Here is a 12,839-nt window from a genome sequence, read left to right on the forward strand (position 1 = left end):
ATCTTTAAGTGCCTCAAATGAATCAGTTGCCTTATCCAGTGCCTGCTCGGTGGTGAGTGGACCAAGCTCAACGGTTTCTACATCATATTCTTCTGCAAGGATTTCACCCTCATACTTGTCCACTGCCGGTGTAGCTATCTGCAACTTCCTGGATCCAGTCTCATCTCTGATCATCTTGGACATTTTGGTGGCCTTCTTCTTTTTTGTTACTCTCTGAGAATCTCCAACAAGGCTATCTAAATCAATCACATTATCTTCATCTTCGATCACAATTACCCTTGTTAATCTCTCCTTCAACCAATCTGGAATGGCGGACCTTGTCTCTCTAACTTGTATTTCTTTAGGTAGTGACTCTTCTTTCCGGAGAGGAGACGTTGCTTCATCGTCATTCTGGTCTTCTTGTAGTTCATTGACCTGGGGAGATTGACTTGATGAATGTTGAGATGCCTGTCCTTCTTCATGTTTATCATTTTGAACCATTGACTCCATAGATTCCTCAACTTCAAGTGTCCTCTTCTCTTGTCGAGAAGATGTGCCGGATGAGCGATCTCGATTGGCCTCTTGCTTCTTCTTGGAAGATTCTCTTTTCTCAGGTCTTTCCTTCCTCTTCGCACCTCTATGATGGGGATTGCCTTCACTTACGCTTCTGGGGTGAAGATTGCCTTCGCTTGTGCTTCTAGGATGAGGATGGCCCTCACTTACGCTTGCTCCTTCTGCCGACCTTTCTTCCAAGATAAAAGTTATTGATATATTCTGCTCTCTCAACTTTTGATGTTGCACATCAACCCATCTGCGAGTACAAGACAAAACTGGAGCCATCAAAGTTTTCAAGTCCACAACCTCAGGTTCAATCCAATCTATCTTTACTGCCTTGTCCTCTCTATCATAAGAGGATTGGAGGTGCCTGCCACTATCCTGAGCTTGATCGGCCACTCTGTAAACTTTGCTTTTCCTGATGATATCCAAAGGCAATCTGGAATGCATCTTTCTTTTTACTTCGAAATCATCTGAGAGATTCATCCAAAAATCTTCTACCTGACATTCATGCTTGTATTTTCTACCAACTGTCTCTTCTATATGCCCATAAGGATCAAAATTCTCCCTCAATGAAAAGAATGAAAACGAATACAAGGCCAACTCCCTTTCTGCATCATCTAAAGCTGGAACATTAGGGCATACCTCAACCGAATTTCCTAATATGATAGGTACAGGAATTCCATTTCCATGCCTGTGTCTGAATGCCTTCGCATAAGCTGCCAGTTGCCTAGTCACCTCAAGTAGTACTATCCTGTCTGTCGGATATCTTGGCAACATATATGGAAGTGAAGGACACCCATGAACTCTAATATATGTAAATTTCTGGAATTGGATAAACCAAGCACCATACCTCTTTACAAGTTCCTGTGCCTCCTGAGATAGCCGGTTATGAATCCCGCCTTGCAGTGTCCTGGTGATGTTCATTGTGAAGGTATCATTGACTAACTTGTAATTACTCCCAGGTGGATGATGCAAATGAACATAAGAGTCACAAACTCTGACTTCTCCAGGTCCTCTTCCAATTGCTCCTCTATGAGGTAGTCCTGCATATTCAAAACTCCTGATTAAGGCATACATGATGTACGAGCTCATGTGGAAGGATTTAGTAGCCTTCAATCTTCTCAACTGCACGTCCAAGCAATGGCTAATAATTCAAGCCCAATGAATTGTTCCTTTTCCTTGAACTATCACTTGGATGAAGAAAAACATCCACTTCTCAAAATAGAAGGCTTGAGGAGCCCCTGTAACTCGATTGAGTAAGGTTATCAAATCTCTGTACTCCTCCTGGAAGTCGATCCTATGTGGTGTGTTGGGAATCTTGCTCAGGCGAGGACGACTTTTGAGTAGCCAATTCTTGTTGATGATGCTCAAGCAAGTGTCTGGATCATCTTCGTACATGGATCTGGCTCCTTCCAAGCTTTTGTAAATCATGTCTTTATGTTCTAGTAGATGAAGAGCTTCACTTATGGCCTCATCTAAAAGATAAGCCAAAGTGTTTCCTTCCTTGGACACGATCGATCTTGACTGTGGGTCATAATGGCGGGCACATTCGATCATCAACTCATGGCACTGGACTGCTGGAGGGAAGCCGACCGCCTTGATAATGCCACTCTCAATTATTCTCCTTGCGACAGGTGATGGCTTTCCAATGTAAGGGACCTCTCGAAACTTCTTCACACTGAAGTTTCCCAAGTTGGTATCTCCAATGTTGCTCCATTTTGACACGATCTTGGTCTCCATTTCTTCATTCCTTTGATCTTCCTTCATGAGGGCTGGACGGCTGGTGGATGCTCCTGGCTTTGGGGTCGCCATCTCGACACCTACACAACATTTCATAATGAGCAATATACCTTGGAACGTAAAAAATATAGATTAAGTTTAAGCTTTAAAGTTAGAAAACTTCATGATAAATCGTTGAATTATCATTTCCTAAATACAATTATGCAATTGGAAATTTAAGATTCAAAATTTCAAAATTGGGCTAGGAAGATCTTCACCATACCTTTCTTGGAGAACTAGCTCTAAAAAAGATGCAAAAATTAAGGAATTCGCTAGGCAAAATGAAGATCGAAATCTTCTAGCAAAGGCGCCTCCTTCATCAACTTCACCACCTTGTGGGTTTTCAACGTCTTGAGGAACAATTCGCTCTACCTCCAACAAAGTTCGCACTCCCTCTTGGATTGAGATTTCGCACCTCTCCTTGGATCAAGATTCGCACCTATCCTTGGATCAAGATTCGCACCTCCTATAGCTTCTCCAAATTGCATTTGAACAAATGAATGAATGATGGATTAAAATCACTCAACACCCCTCTACTATATAGGCGCTTACCTTGGCAATTTCCAGTAGGCCGACTTGGTGGAAATGAAGCAAATAATAAACAAAATTAAATAGAAAGGAGGCCGACCTTTATGAAATATTTAAAATAAAACCCCAAGCGCATTCCTTTCATTTAATAATTTAATTAATTAATTAAATGCCTTTGCAATTGAATTTCGATTTTTTAAAAGGCTAAATTCAATTATTAAATGCCTCATGCGAACTCATTAAATGCCAATTTTAATTAAAAAATATTCCAAAATTTTATCGAATTTGGCATTTAATGCAATTCAAAAAGATGTTGGCGCCTAGTATGGGAGATATTTGGGACACCAAAAATATTGCTCTGGTCCCTAGGTGAGGGACAGGAGCGCCTCATGCATTTTCGCCCTGGTCTTCGTTTTCCAAATTGTCAATTTATGATGTGAGGCAATCAATGATCTCTATTGTTCGTTTCATGCATGTCCAATTTGCTTTTCAAGACTAACTGAGCTATCCCAAGGATTTCCGCCCTGGTCCTCCAGTGAAGGACAGGAGCGAACTTTGCATTTGAGCTTGAATTTGTTGACTTTTGACGTTAACTCCTTGTTCATCGTCCTTCGAAAGGCATTGTGGACTTTGCATGACTTCGCCTTGATATGGTTTTGGAAGGAAATGACTAGTTTAATAGAAATCGCCCTGGTCCTCCAGTGAAGGACAGGAGCGAACTTTAGTCCATGGCGCAAATCCTCGATCATATTGATATAAAATTGTCTTCAAGGCGTAAAATGTTATTGCTTACTCCATCTTGAATGTTTGAAACGAAAGTGGCCTCTTAAAATTAGGCATACTTGGATAGTTCGCTCTGGTCCCTTGGAGAGGGACAGGAGCGCTTTGGCCATCTCCATCAAGTTCTCGTGGTCTTCGCAACTTTGTTCTTCTTCGAAGCATTCCTAATATCATCTCCATCATGCGCCTAGGCTCGGACTTGTCCAAATTCGGAGAGGAAGGCTGGACAATCTATATTTCGCTTTGGTCCCTTGGAGAGGGACAGGAGCGATCTTGCATTTATAAGCTCACTTGTATTTCGCCAACTTTCAAATTTGTCTTCAATGGAGCGATTAGGCCTTCCTTTACTCATCCAAAACATGAGATTCGTTTTAACTTTGCGGGAAATTTGCCTTATGAGGAAATCGCTCTGGTCCCTTGGAGAGGGACAGGAGCGCCTTGGCTATTATGGGCTTACTTTGCGTTTTGCAACCTTCAAAATTATCTTCAACGGGTTGATTGTGCCTTCTTTCCTTCATCTCAAGCTTGAAATTCGCCTTGCCTTGGTCCAAAACTTGTCTTTGAGGGAAAATCGCTCTGGTCCCTGGGAGAGGGACAGGAGCTACCTTTGAAATTCGCTTTGGTCCCTTGGTCAAGGACAGGAGCGCTTTAGCCAATTTGGGTTGATTTTCAACTTCGTAGACGGCTCAAGTTATATTCAATGAACAAAGCCTTCTTCTCCCGACCTCCTTAAATCGCAAAATCACTTAACTCTTGTGTGGACAACGTAAGTTTGGAATTCAAGCTTCGGTCCTTCAGTGAGAGACAGGAGCGATTTTGTCATCTTAGGGTATTTCCTTACTAGTTGGTTGCTCACATTGTATTTAATGGACAAAACGTGCCCTCCTTGACCTCTTCCAATCAAAAATTTGCCTTAGTCCTGCAAGGGCAGTGCAATTCTGAAAAACAAGCTCCGATCCTTCAGTGAGGGACAGGAGCGATTTTGTTCCTTAGGGTCAGATCTTCACAATTTTCATCTTAATTCTCCTTTGCTGGGAAAAATATCATCATTTTGCAAGCTATGACCAAGAGTTAAAATCCAAAAATGTCCGAGGAGATGTGTTTGAGGAAAATTGCTCTGGTCCCTGGGAGAGGGACAAGAGCGAACTTGCCTTGAATCTTCAAAATTCATCATTTTTGAGCCTTTGAAATCTTCAAAATATTCAATTTACGTCCAATTTGTTCTCCCGAAGACCCTACATAAAACAATTTAAACAAGTCAATAACCAATTTGCACTAAATATCATTTTCGCCCTGGTCCCTGGGTGAGGGACAGGAGCGATTTCACCTCTGCAGGCCAAAATATCAAAAATTAGGTCTTCAAATCACTTGACAAGGCAAAATTAGGCTATTTCCAAGGCCAAGGGCAAGTTAGTAAACTTTCCAAAATTTGGTCAAAATTCACCCGGACAAAATTGCATAATTTAATCATTGAAATGCTAACACTTTTAAACCTAACTTGAAATTGCCCTCAAAATCTTAACTGGACCCATCCTGAGACAAACTTGACTTCCTGGCAGGCTCAAGCTAATTCAAAATTGCAATCTCAGCGAGGATGCTCAATAATCTGTCAAAATTTGACTGGACTCTGGCTTGAAAATATCAAAAGGCCACTCCTAAAGCTTAACCCTAATCTAGACGACTCACTCATTCGATTCAAAACCCTAAAGGCAGAGAGAAGAAAAGACAAAACAAGAGCAAAAAGAGGGGGTCCCCATTTTAATGGGGCGATGTGTGAAATGGTCACAACACTACCGAATAACTATTATAACCATAACAGGTGATGAATTGTATAACTCTTATGGAACTAAAGTTTGTTATTGTCAATTGACAAGGACAATCAGATACAAGGTTAAACAGCATTTTATGGATCTGACAACAAGTAATCAACTGTCTTCAGTCAATTAGTGTAACTCCTGATATGTGGGGTTAGTGTAAAGTCCTGTTCAGCAGAAAGGGAAAATTTGTCAGTAATTTCCTGAAAGTATACTTGTTAGAAGACTAGATATGGATCTTCCAAAAGGTCGTTGATGACCATTGGTGTCAGTAAACATTAAGCAGCTGGCTTGTCTTGTTGGTTAGTAAACCAGTGAGTCAGTTGAACTCGGGTGTATGTTACTATCTTATGATGGTCGTTATGACCGTTGGTGTCAGTATACATTAAGCAGTTGGCTTGTCTAGTTGGTTGGCAACCAATGAGTCAGTTAGACTCAAGAATTGAATGTACAAGTCGAGCAAGGGTGGTGAACAGTGATAGCACGAAAATCGTGCTTGCAACATTTAAACCTTAGCCAAGGCGGTGCATACTTTGCATACAACCGTCAATTCACTTGAATCAGATACACTTCCTAGTCAAATGGTCATGCTAGTTAGGAGGTACCTATAGTGTGTGACCGACTAGTTTTGTGTAGGTTCTAAACTCCAAGCTTGGATGGCAACTAGTCTTAGATCTTGTTCTACACCCTCATGAATGGTGGTGCCACTTCCAGAAGGAAGGTGTGTGGAGGACCACCAGGTCTGTGATTGGAGGTAAAGCCCTTGATGATGCTCTCCCTCTCCACAACAATGCCGAGGCTTGTAAGAGTAATCCAGATGAGTAGCAAATTTGTTCAGTAATCTCTTAACTTTCCTCTTTCTTTAAGTATAAATACATGTTTCTTGTTATTCTGTATCTTTATTAAAATTAAGAAAGAGTTACTTTCTTGTGTATGCTGTTCAGATAACAGTTAGTTTATGCTGAATCTAGATAGATGGTTAGTTAACTTCCAATTCACCTGAAACAGTTAGTTCCTTTCTTCCAAAAAAAGGTATATCTCCTGTAACTAGATGTAATTTACTTTCATTTTTATTGTTATAAGTTTTAGCATGTTACTATAACTATCCTTGTCTTCTCACTACCACTAATCTTCTTCTTTCTTCTTCGAGCAATATCACTACTACCACTACCAACCATGGATGGCAAGGCATAAATGATTTTCCCAAAGAATGTACTGGCATTGTCACACCTTTAGACCTTATTTCTGCCTCCATGTGCCATCTATGAGCTTCTACCTTCTCATCCTCCTTTATGTCTAGACAAACATTAACTCCATGGCCTATAACACCCTTGTGTAGCTCACTCTAAAATCTATCTTGCAAATTTGACACAACCACACCCTAGTCCCCCTTGAAAAAAAATTTGGTATCTAGGTCTGTCCCAATTGGAGGAAAGGTTGTTTTGAATTAAAAGAGATCTTTTCATAAGGTTTTAAGACAACAGAAGGGCACTCAAATGGATTTGATGGCTGTTCACTTCCAACCCCAACACTTCCACATTATGATGAGGCTAAAACTCTTACAATCATTTGAGTCTCTTCCTCTTCATAGTGACTACTATCATTCTCACTGCTGCTAATGTTGTTTATTTGAAATTTAATGCAACTTTAAAATGCAAAATAAAAAAGAAAAAGAAAAAAAATCAAACATTTATTACTTTAAGCTTTGGAAAATACTTGCAAACAAAATAAAAATGATAGAATGACTTACCCCTTTGAAGAAATTGTTGTCTCACAACCAATGATGCCCTATATTTAACCTCTTTTCCAACTACTTCAGTCCCTGCTTAAAAATTTTGCTTTTCCTTCAAACCCTGCTGCAATTTTTTTGCACAAACAAATAATGCATTTGCAACGAAATGAGGTTGTTTTTTATTATGTAGGGCAAGCTGGGGTGTGAGGGCCCACAAAGAAAACATAAAATAATGTTTTCTAATTTTTTAATGTTTTTTTTTTTAACTTAACTTTTTGGTGGTTGGTGGGTACAATATGCACTTTTTTGTTTTTTGGGGACAGTCCAAGGATGTCATGCCCCGATCGTCAGGGGGATGAATGGCTGTCCCCTTTTATCCTTTGCTGCATCCCTACATTTTAGGAACATTTCCTGCACTTTTTTGGTTTTTGGGGATGGCCCACTATTTATAGGCTGTCAATTCCCAAATGGAAACATACATTACTACCTAGTATGTTACAGTAATTACAAATTAATGACTAGGGTTGCTCATAGTACAGTTAGGCATTGTCCTTATTCAGGCCTAATCTTAATCCCCTTCTAATTTCTAATCTTGGATGGAAGACTTGCTTGCCTAGGGCACGATGATACCATCTCCTAAATGCAGCCCAGATTATTGGAACCTCAGTCCATTCACCCTTGGGGCCTGCAGCCCAGATTTCAGGATCATGAGTTCTTTCACCCTTGGGGTTCATCTATTATGACATGGTTTTACTCCGCCACTCCCTAACAGCATCACACCACTCCTCAAGAAAAAAGAATTAGTACTGGTTAAGAGCATGGGACTGTAAATATGTCAATATCTTGTTATACTATGAACGTATATGAAATTAAGTATGACGGTCATACATATTGCAGTCTATATTAATATTACTATTAAATTCTGCATAAGAACATTACCAGGCTTCATATATTAAGCATACATATTAAGCACATCCCCATGCATACCACCAAGAACAAGGATGTTACTGTCTGTAACTTAATAACAGTTCTGATCTGATCTGATCCATGGTGATGTCACTGGATGCTTTTGATTCCTTTCCTTTATATCTCTCAATGTGAGGGAGAGGTCACACCTCTTCATCATGTATGCCCTTAGGTAAGAGACACACCCTTTCACCATTAGCACCCTTTCAAATAGTGCAACTCTTCATTATTTCTGCCCTTTGAAAGGGACACAACCTTTCACAATCAAATCTGCACTTCATATTTAAATCAGATCTACAGTTCTGATTTCCAATTTATCCCCCCTTCAAATGAATTCTCCTCTCCCTTTTATAGCTCATATTTGGGGGAGTCACAACTTATCATTTCATGCCTTTTGACCATTCATTAACTTTAATTAAATTTTAATTATATTCTTTTATATTTGTATTTAATTTTTATTTTTATTGTTTTGTATTTTAATTTTATTATTATTATTCATTATTAATTATATTTCAAAGTGAGGACATTACAACATCCCCTGGGCATCTCCCCATCCCTGGAACATCCAAGAAATGGGGATGCACCTAAAAATGCCAGGAACACATTTCCTTGGTTTTAGATGATAAGGAGCACGGGAAAAGCCAATCCCAACATGGGAAGCAAATCGAGGTATTTGTTGAGTTTCAGATTTTTGGGCATCCTAAAGGGCTGGATCTGAGTTGTTATAGTCATACCAATATCTGGTTGACATCAGTGGAGAGTTTGGCACTATTTTTAGCCCAGCTGCAAAAAAAATATTTTTCTAGGGTGGAGATTATTTTTTGAGATACTTGTTGCTGATTGGGGAGGTGCTGATTGTGAAGACACTTCATATATGCTTATTTGGTACTTTGAGATCTAATTTCTGTTTCCAAGGTCTGATATGAATTACATCAGCAGCAAGGAGGGTTAAAAGTAGCTTGTTTGGTCATTGTAAGCTCCTACCACAGCAGTGCCACTCCAATAAGGTCCACAAGAATTCAAAATTGTAATTTCAGAACTGATTTTGGTTATAGAGCAATTTCTAGTTTGTAATCATTGCAAACATCTATAAAATCTGACTTTGAGGGTTTCCAAATTTATCTTTTAATCTGATCTGAGAATTTGAAGTGACCTAAGGTTTGTACCAGCCATTAAATCAAAATTTGGTCCACATTTGGCTTACGAAGTGTTTGAGCATTTGATCAAGTATTTTCCATCATTATTTTCAATTTTCAATTTGCCCTTTCATTTTGTTTCTTGATCCAAAAAAATCAAAAAACACAAAAAAAGTCTAAAACCATAAAAAAAATATAAAGGGCACATTATCGAAAACCTAAGGTTTATTTTGCATTAATAATGACAAAATCAAAAGAAATTTGGAGATCTTCTCATAGGCCACTTTAGAGGGAGCCCAACATAAGGAATGATAGACATGAGTCATGGCAAGCACATTGTACCAACCAAGGAAAGAAGCTCAATATTTCAATAAACAATCCTTTCCTCCCTTTCCCTATTCATTTCCAAGAAGATTTTGGAAGTCAATAAGACAACAAAAGCATGATTTTTCAATTCCACTGAGTCTTATTTCATAGCAACTTAGACCCCAGAGCTTTACAAAATATGTCATGACAATCCATGGCTTCATAACAAGAAACTTCGTTTTCAGCCAAAGTGAGAAAGGAATCATCTATAGAGTAACCATTCAAACATTGTCTATTCAAGTTAAGGAGAGAGATTCCCCTTACAAGGCCTTCCTTTGCTCTGTTCACAAGATAATAACAGATTTCATAAACCGACTATGAAGGGATGGGGCACATGGATAGCTTTGTTTGATAGAGCAAAAAGCGCCCAAACATTTCAAATTTGCAGGCCTTGATGGAAAGACAACCCAATGCATCAGCAACGAAACTTTTAACCACAAAGAGAAAGAAATCCCCAAACCTTAATACTTTGAGCATTTCCATTATCAATGGTCACTGAATGCAACATAAACCTCACGAGTCAATAAAAATACATTGTCGAGAGGCTGAATCCATTTCCATTCCTTCCCAAAGAGTAATTAGATTTTTTATGATATATCTATTTTTAGTGGGCCCTATTTGCTCTAGCCTAACAAATGCAAGAAGACGAAGACATAATAAACAATGTGCAAGAGCATTAATAAAGATTTTATAGGAGTCATTCAACAAAATGATGGGTCTCCAACTAATAATGAGCTTCGAATCCCCAAACTACTTGTGAATAACTTGATAAAACCTTGGTTGATGATATTGGCACTTAGCAATTTGTTTGACAAAATTTGTAGAACATAGAAGACTTTTATATACAAGATTCTTTAAAAACGAATATTTTAAAGGTATTTTGGTTGCAGCCAAGTACAAATACTAATAGTAGTATGAATGACCAATTATTATTTTTTTAAAGTCAAAGTGTCTCATAAAAAATTAGCAAACTAGAGTCCTTGAAGAAAGCTATGAAATTTGTTAATATCATTTTAATGGATACAACAAAGGCAAATGGAATTCTATTTTCTCTTTTATGTGAAACAGGAGTCTTAAATCTTTGTTGTCATTCATAATAAATATTTATCTTTAGTTGAATCCTGACAAGTGTTTGAGGTATCATTTTAATGGCTACTACAAACATAAATGGAATTCCATCTTCTCTGTTGCCAGAAACAGCAGTCTTAAAATCTTTGTTTTCATTTTTAGTAAAGATTCATCTTTAGTTGAATCCTGAAAAATGTTTGAGTCCTAGTAAGTCTGGAAGGAAAAGACACCTAAAAATGGTAGGTGCAAAAGTATTGTTTACACACAAGCAATTGTTGGACAAATCAAACTATCCATTATGGAAGAGAAAATTGAAGACTACAAGCACATGTGGGAGGTAATCGCAAAATTAAAAAAAGCCAAAAAATCTCAATGTTGATCAACAAAGACTCTAGTATAGAATAAACAAAAATGCATTGACATTGACCACTCTCTTATGGATAATTGAGTCCAAATATATTTTTACAACACTAACATAGATTATGAAGCTTGATTAAATTTGCAACCAATTTACAAGGTTAACAACAGATCTTTGTACCTCATTGAGAAGCATTGGAATCGAAAGACTGGACTGAAGCAATGAACATAGAGTTATGCATTAGAATTGAAAGAATGGGTTTATTTTGTGATATTCTAAGTGTTGTGAAGATACAGTAATGCATGAACAATCCAAACATATAGAAGTCGACTGTTACTTTATCTAACCAAAATATTCAAATGAACATACAACTTCAACATTGTTCCACTCAAATCAACTCATACACGGATTTACAAAAGCCATGGCACTTCTTAAATTTAAAAAAATTCGAAAAATATTGAATGTGGCGAACAATGTTCACAAATTGGATATCAGGGAGGGTGTCAGAAACTGAACATACAAACCTAAAATAATAGATTGTGCGATGCTGTTACATTGTTGAATTTGCTGTAGTGTTTGTCAGATGGTTAAAGACCATACACTCAAAATAAAAACACATTGCTGGAATTCATGTTTAGAAACAGTTGACAGCAATGAATATATGATTATTTCATTAAACAAATGTACAGTCCATGATATTAGCTTGGGTGAATGTGTCTTGATTTGACTGTATAAGCATTTTTCCATCAAATCTAAAAACATTTTCTCAAGCTTTTTATTCCATCTTCCATCCATGTCAGATGACAGTAGTTAAAATTTCACCCAAAATTAGACGATGGAGATTTAGAAGAATCTTTCCAGAAATGAGACTCGCAATTATTGTAAATATGGGAGAGCCTCACTGACAAACACCCGGTACTTCAAATTTTGAATTTCACATACATATAAAATCAACGGGGCTCAAAACTCACCATAATTAGAAAAGGAGGCTCTGAAAGTTAAAAACATATGAGAGATGGGTGTAGCTTACCTTTTCTTCTTGTTACGAAGAACTTGATTCTTTCTTTTGAGAGCATCCTGAGGGGACTCGAAATACCTCCTTCGCCTGCACTCTGAAATGACACCTGCCTCCCATACCGCCCTTCTGAATCTTTTCACCATCTCATCTTCTGGCTCACCATCCCCTACAAATACCTGTGCATTGTAAGCCCTGGCAATAATGGACACCTTATTCTTCACCGGCCCTTCTTTGATTGTCAATTGGGATAACTTAACTGAACTTAAATTTATTTGGTTTGCATTGTTTGGCACTGCATAGCAGAGGCCTGAGGCCAATCCCATTGCTGCTGAAGCCATTGTCGCGGTGAAAACTGCAGGATTCTTGTGTTTCCTAGTACGAGGCTTTTGTTGCCTGTAGTGTTTTATCCACACCGTGGAAGTATTCTATGTTTCTTATCCAATAAAATTGATTGGCGTTAGCCGAGAAATAGTGTAGTTAACAGGTGGCTTGGCCATTATAATATCTTGAATTTCTATTTAAAAGGCAGGATGAAGATTGGCAATTAGAGCTTCAAGTTTCTGATTAGGTTAGTTATTACTAATAATTAGTATAATGGTGTAACATTCTTATAAGAGAGAATAAATTTGTGAAATTTAACTTGATTGTATATTAACATATCTTTAAGGACTGATATTAATCTTTAATTCATGTTTCTAGGTTTTAAAAGGACAAATATAAAATGGATCTTAAAATTTTCAAATTCAGATTTCATTAT

General features: G+C 38.0%; 1 protein-coding gene across 3 annotated transcripts in view; it reads right to left on the reverse strand.

Annotated features, from left to right (window-relative positions):
* The window catches only part of LOC131039681 (small ribosomal subunit protein bS21c), a 39,645-nt gene extending 27,085 nt beyond the window's left edge, over positions 1-12,560 (reverse strand). For 2 of the 3 annotated variants that reach the window (XM_057972476.2, XM_057972475.2), the window contains exon 1: positions 12,095-12,560. In XM_057972476.2, the coding sequence (XP_057828459.1) occupies positions 12,095-12,420 (326 nt within the window). In that variant the 5' untranslated portion in view covers positions 12,421-12,560. The remainder of the gene's footprint in view (positions 1-12,094) is intronic. The other variant, XM_057972474.2, reaches the window with a different exon arrangement.
* Between the last annotated feature and the right edge of the window lie 279 nt (positions 12,561-12,839).

This window comes from Cryptomeria japonica, chromosome 4 (genome assembly GCF_030272615.1).
Source record: "Cryptomeria japonica chromosome 4, Sugi_1.0, whole genome shotgun sequence".
NCBI classification, from domain to species: domain Eukaryota; kingdom Viridiplantae; phylum Streptophyta; class Pinopsida; order Cupressales; family Cupressaceae; genus Cryptomeria; species Cryptomeria japonica.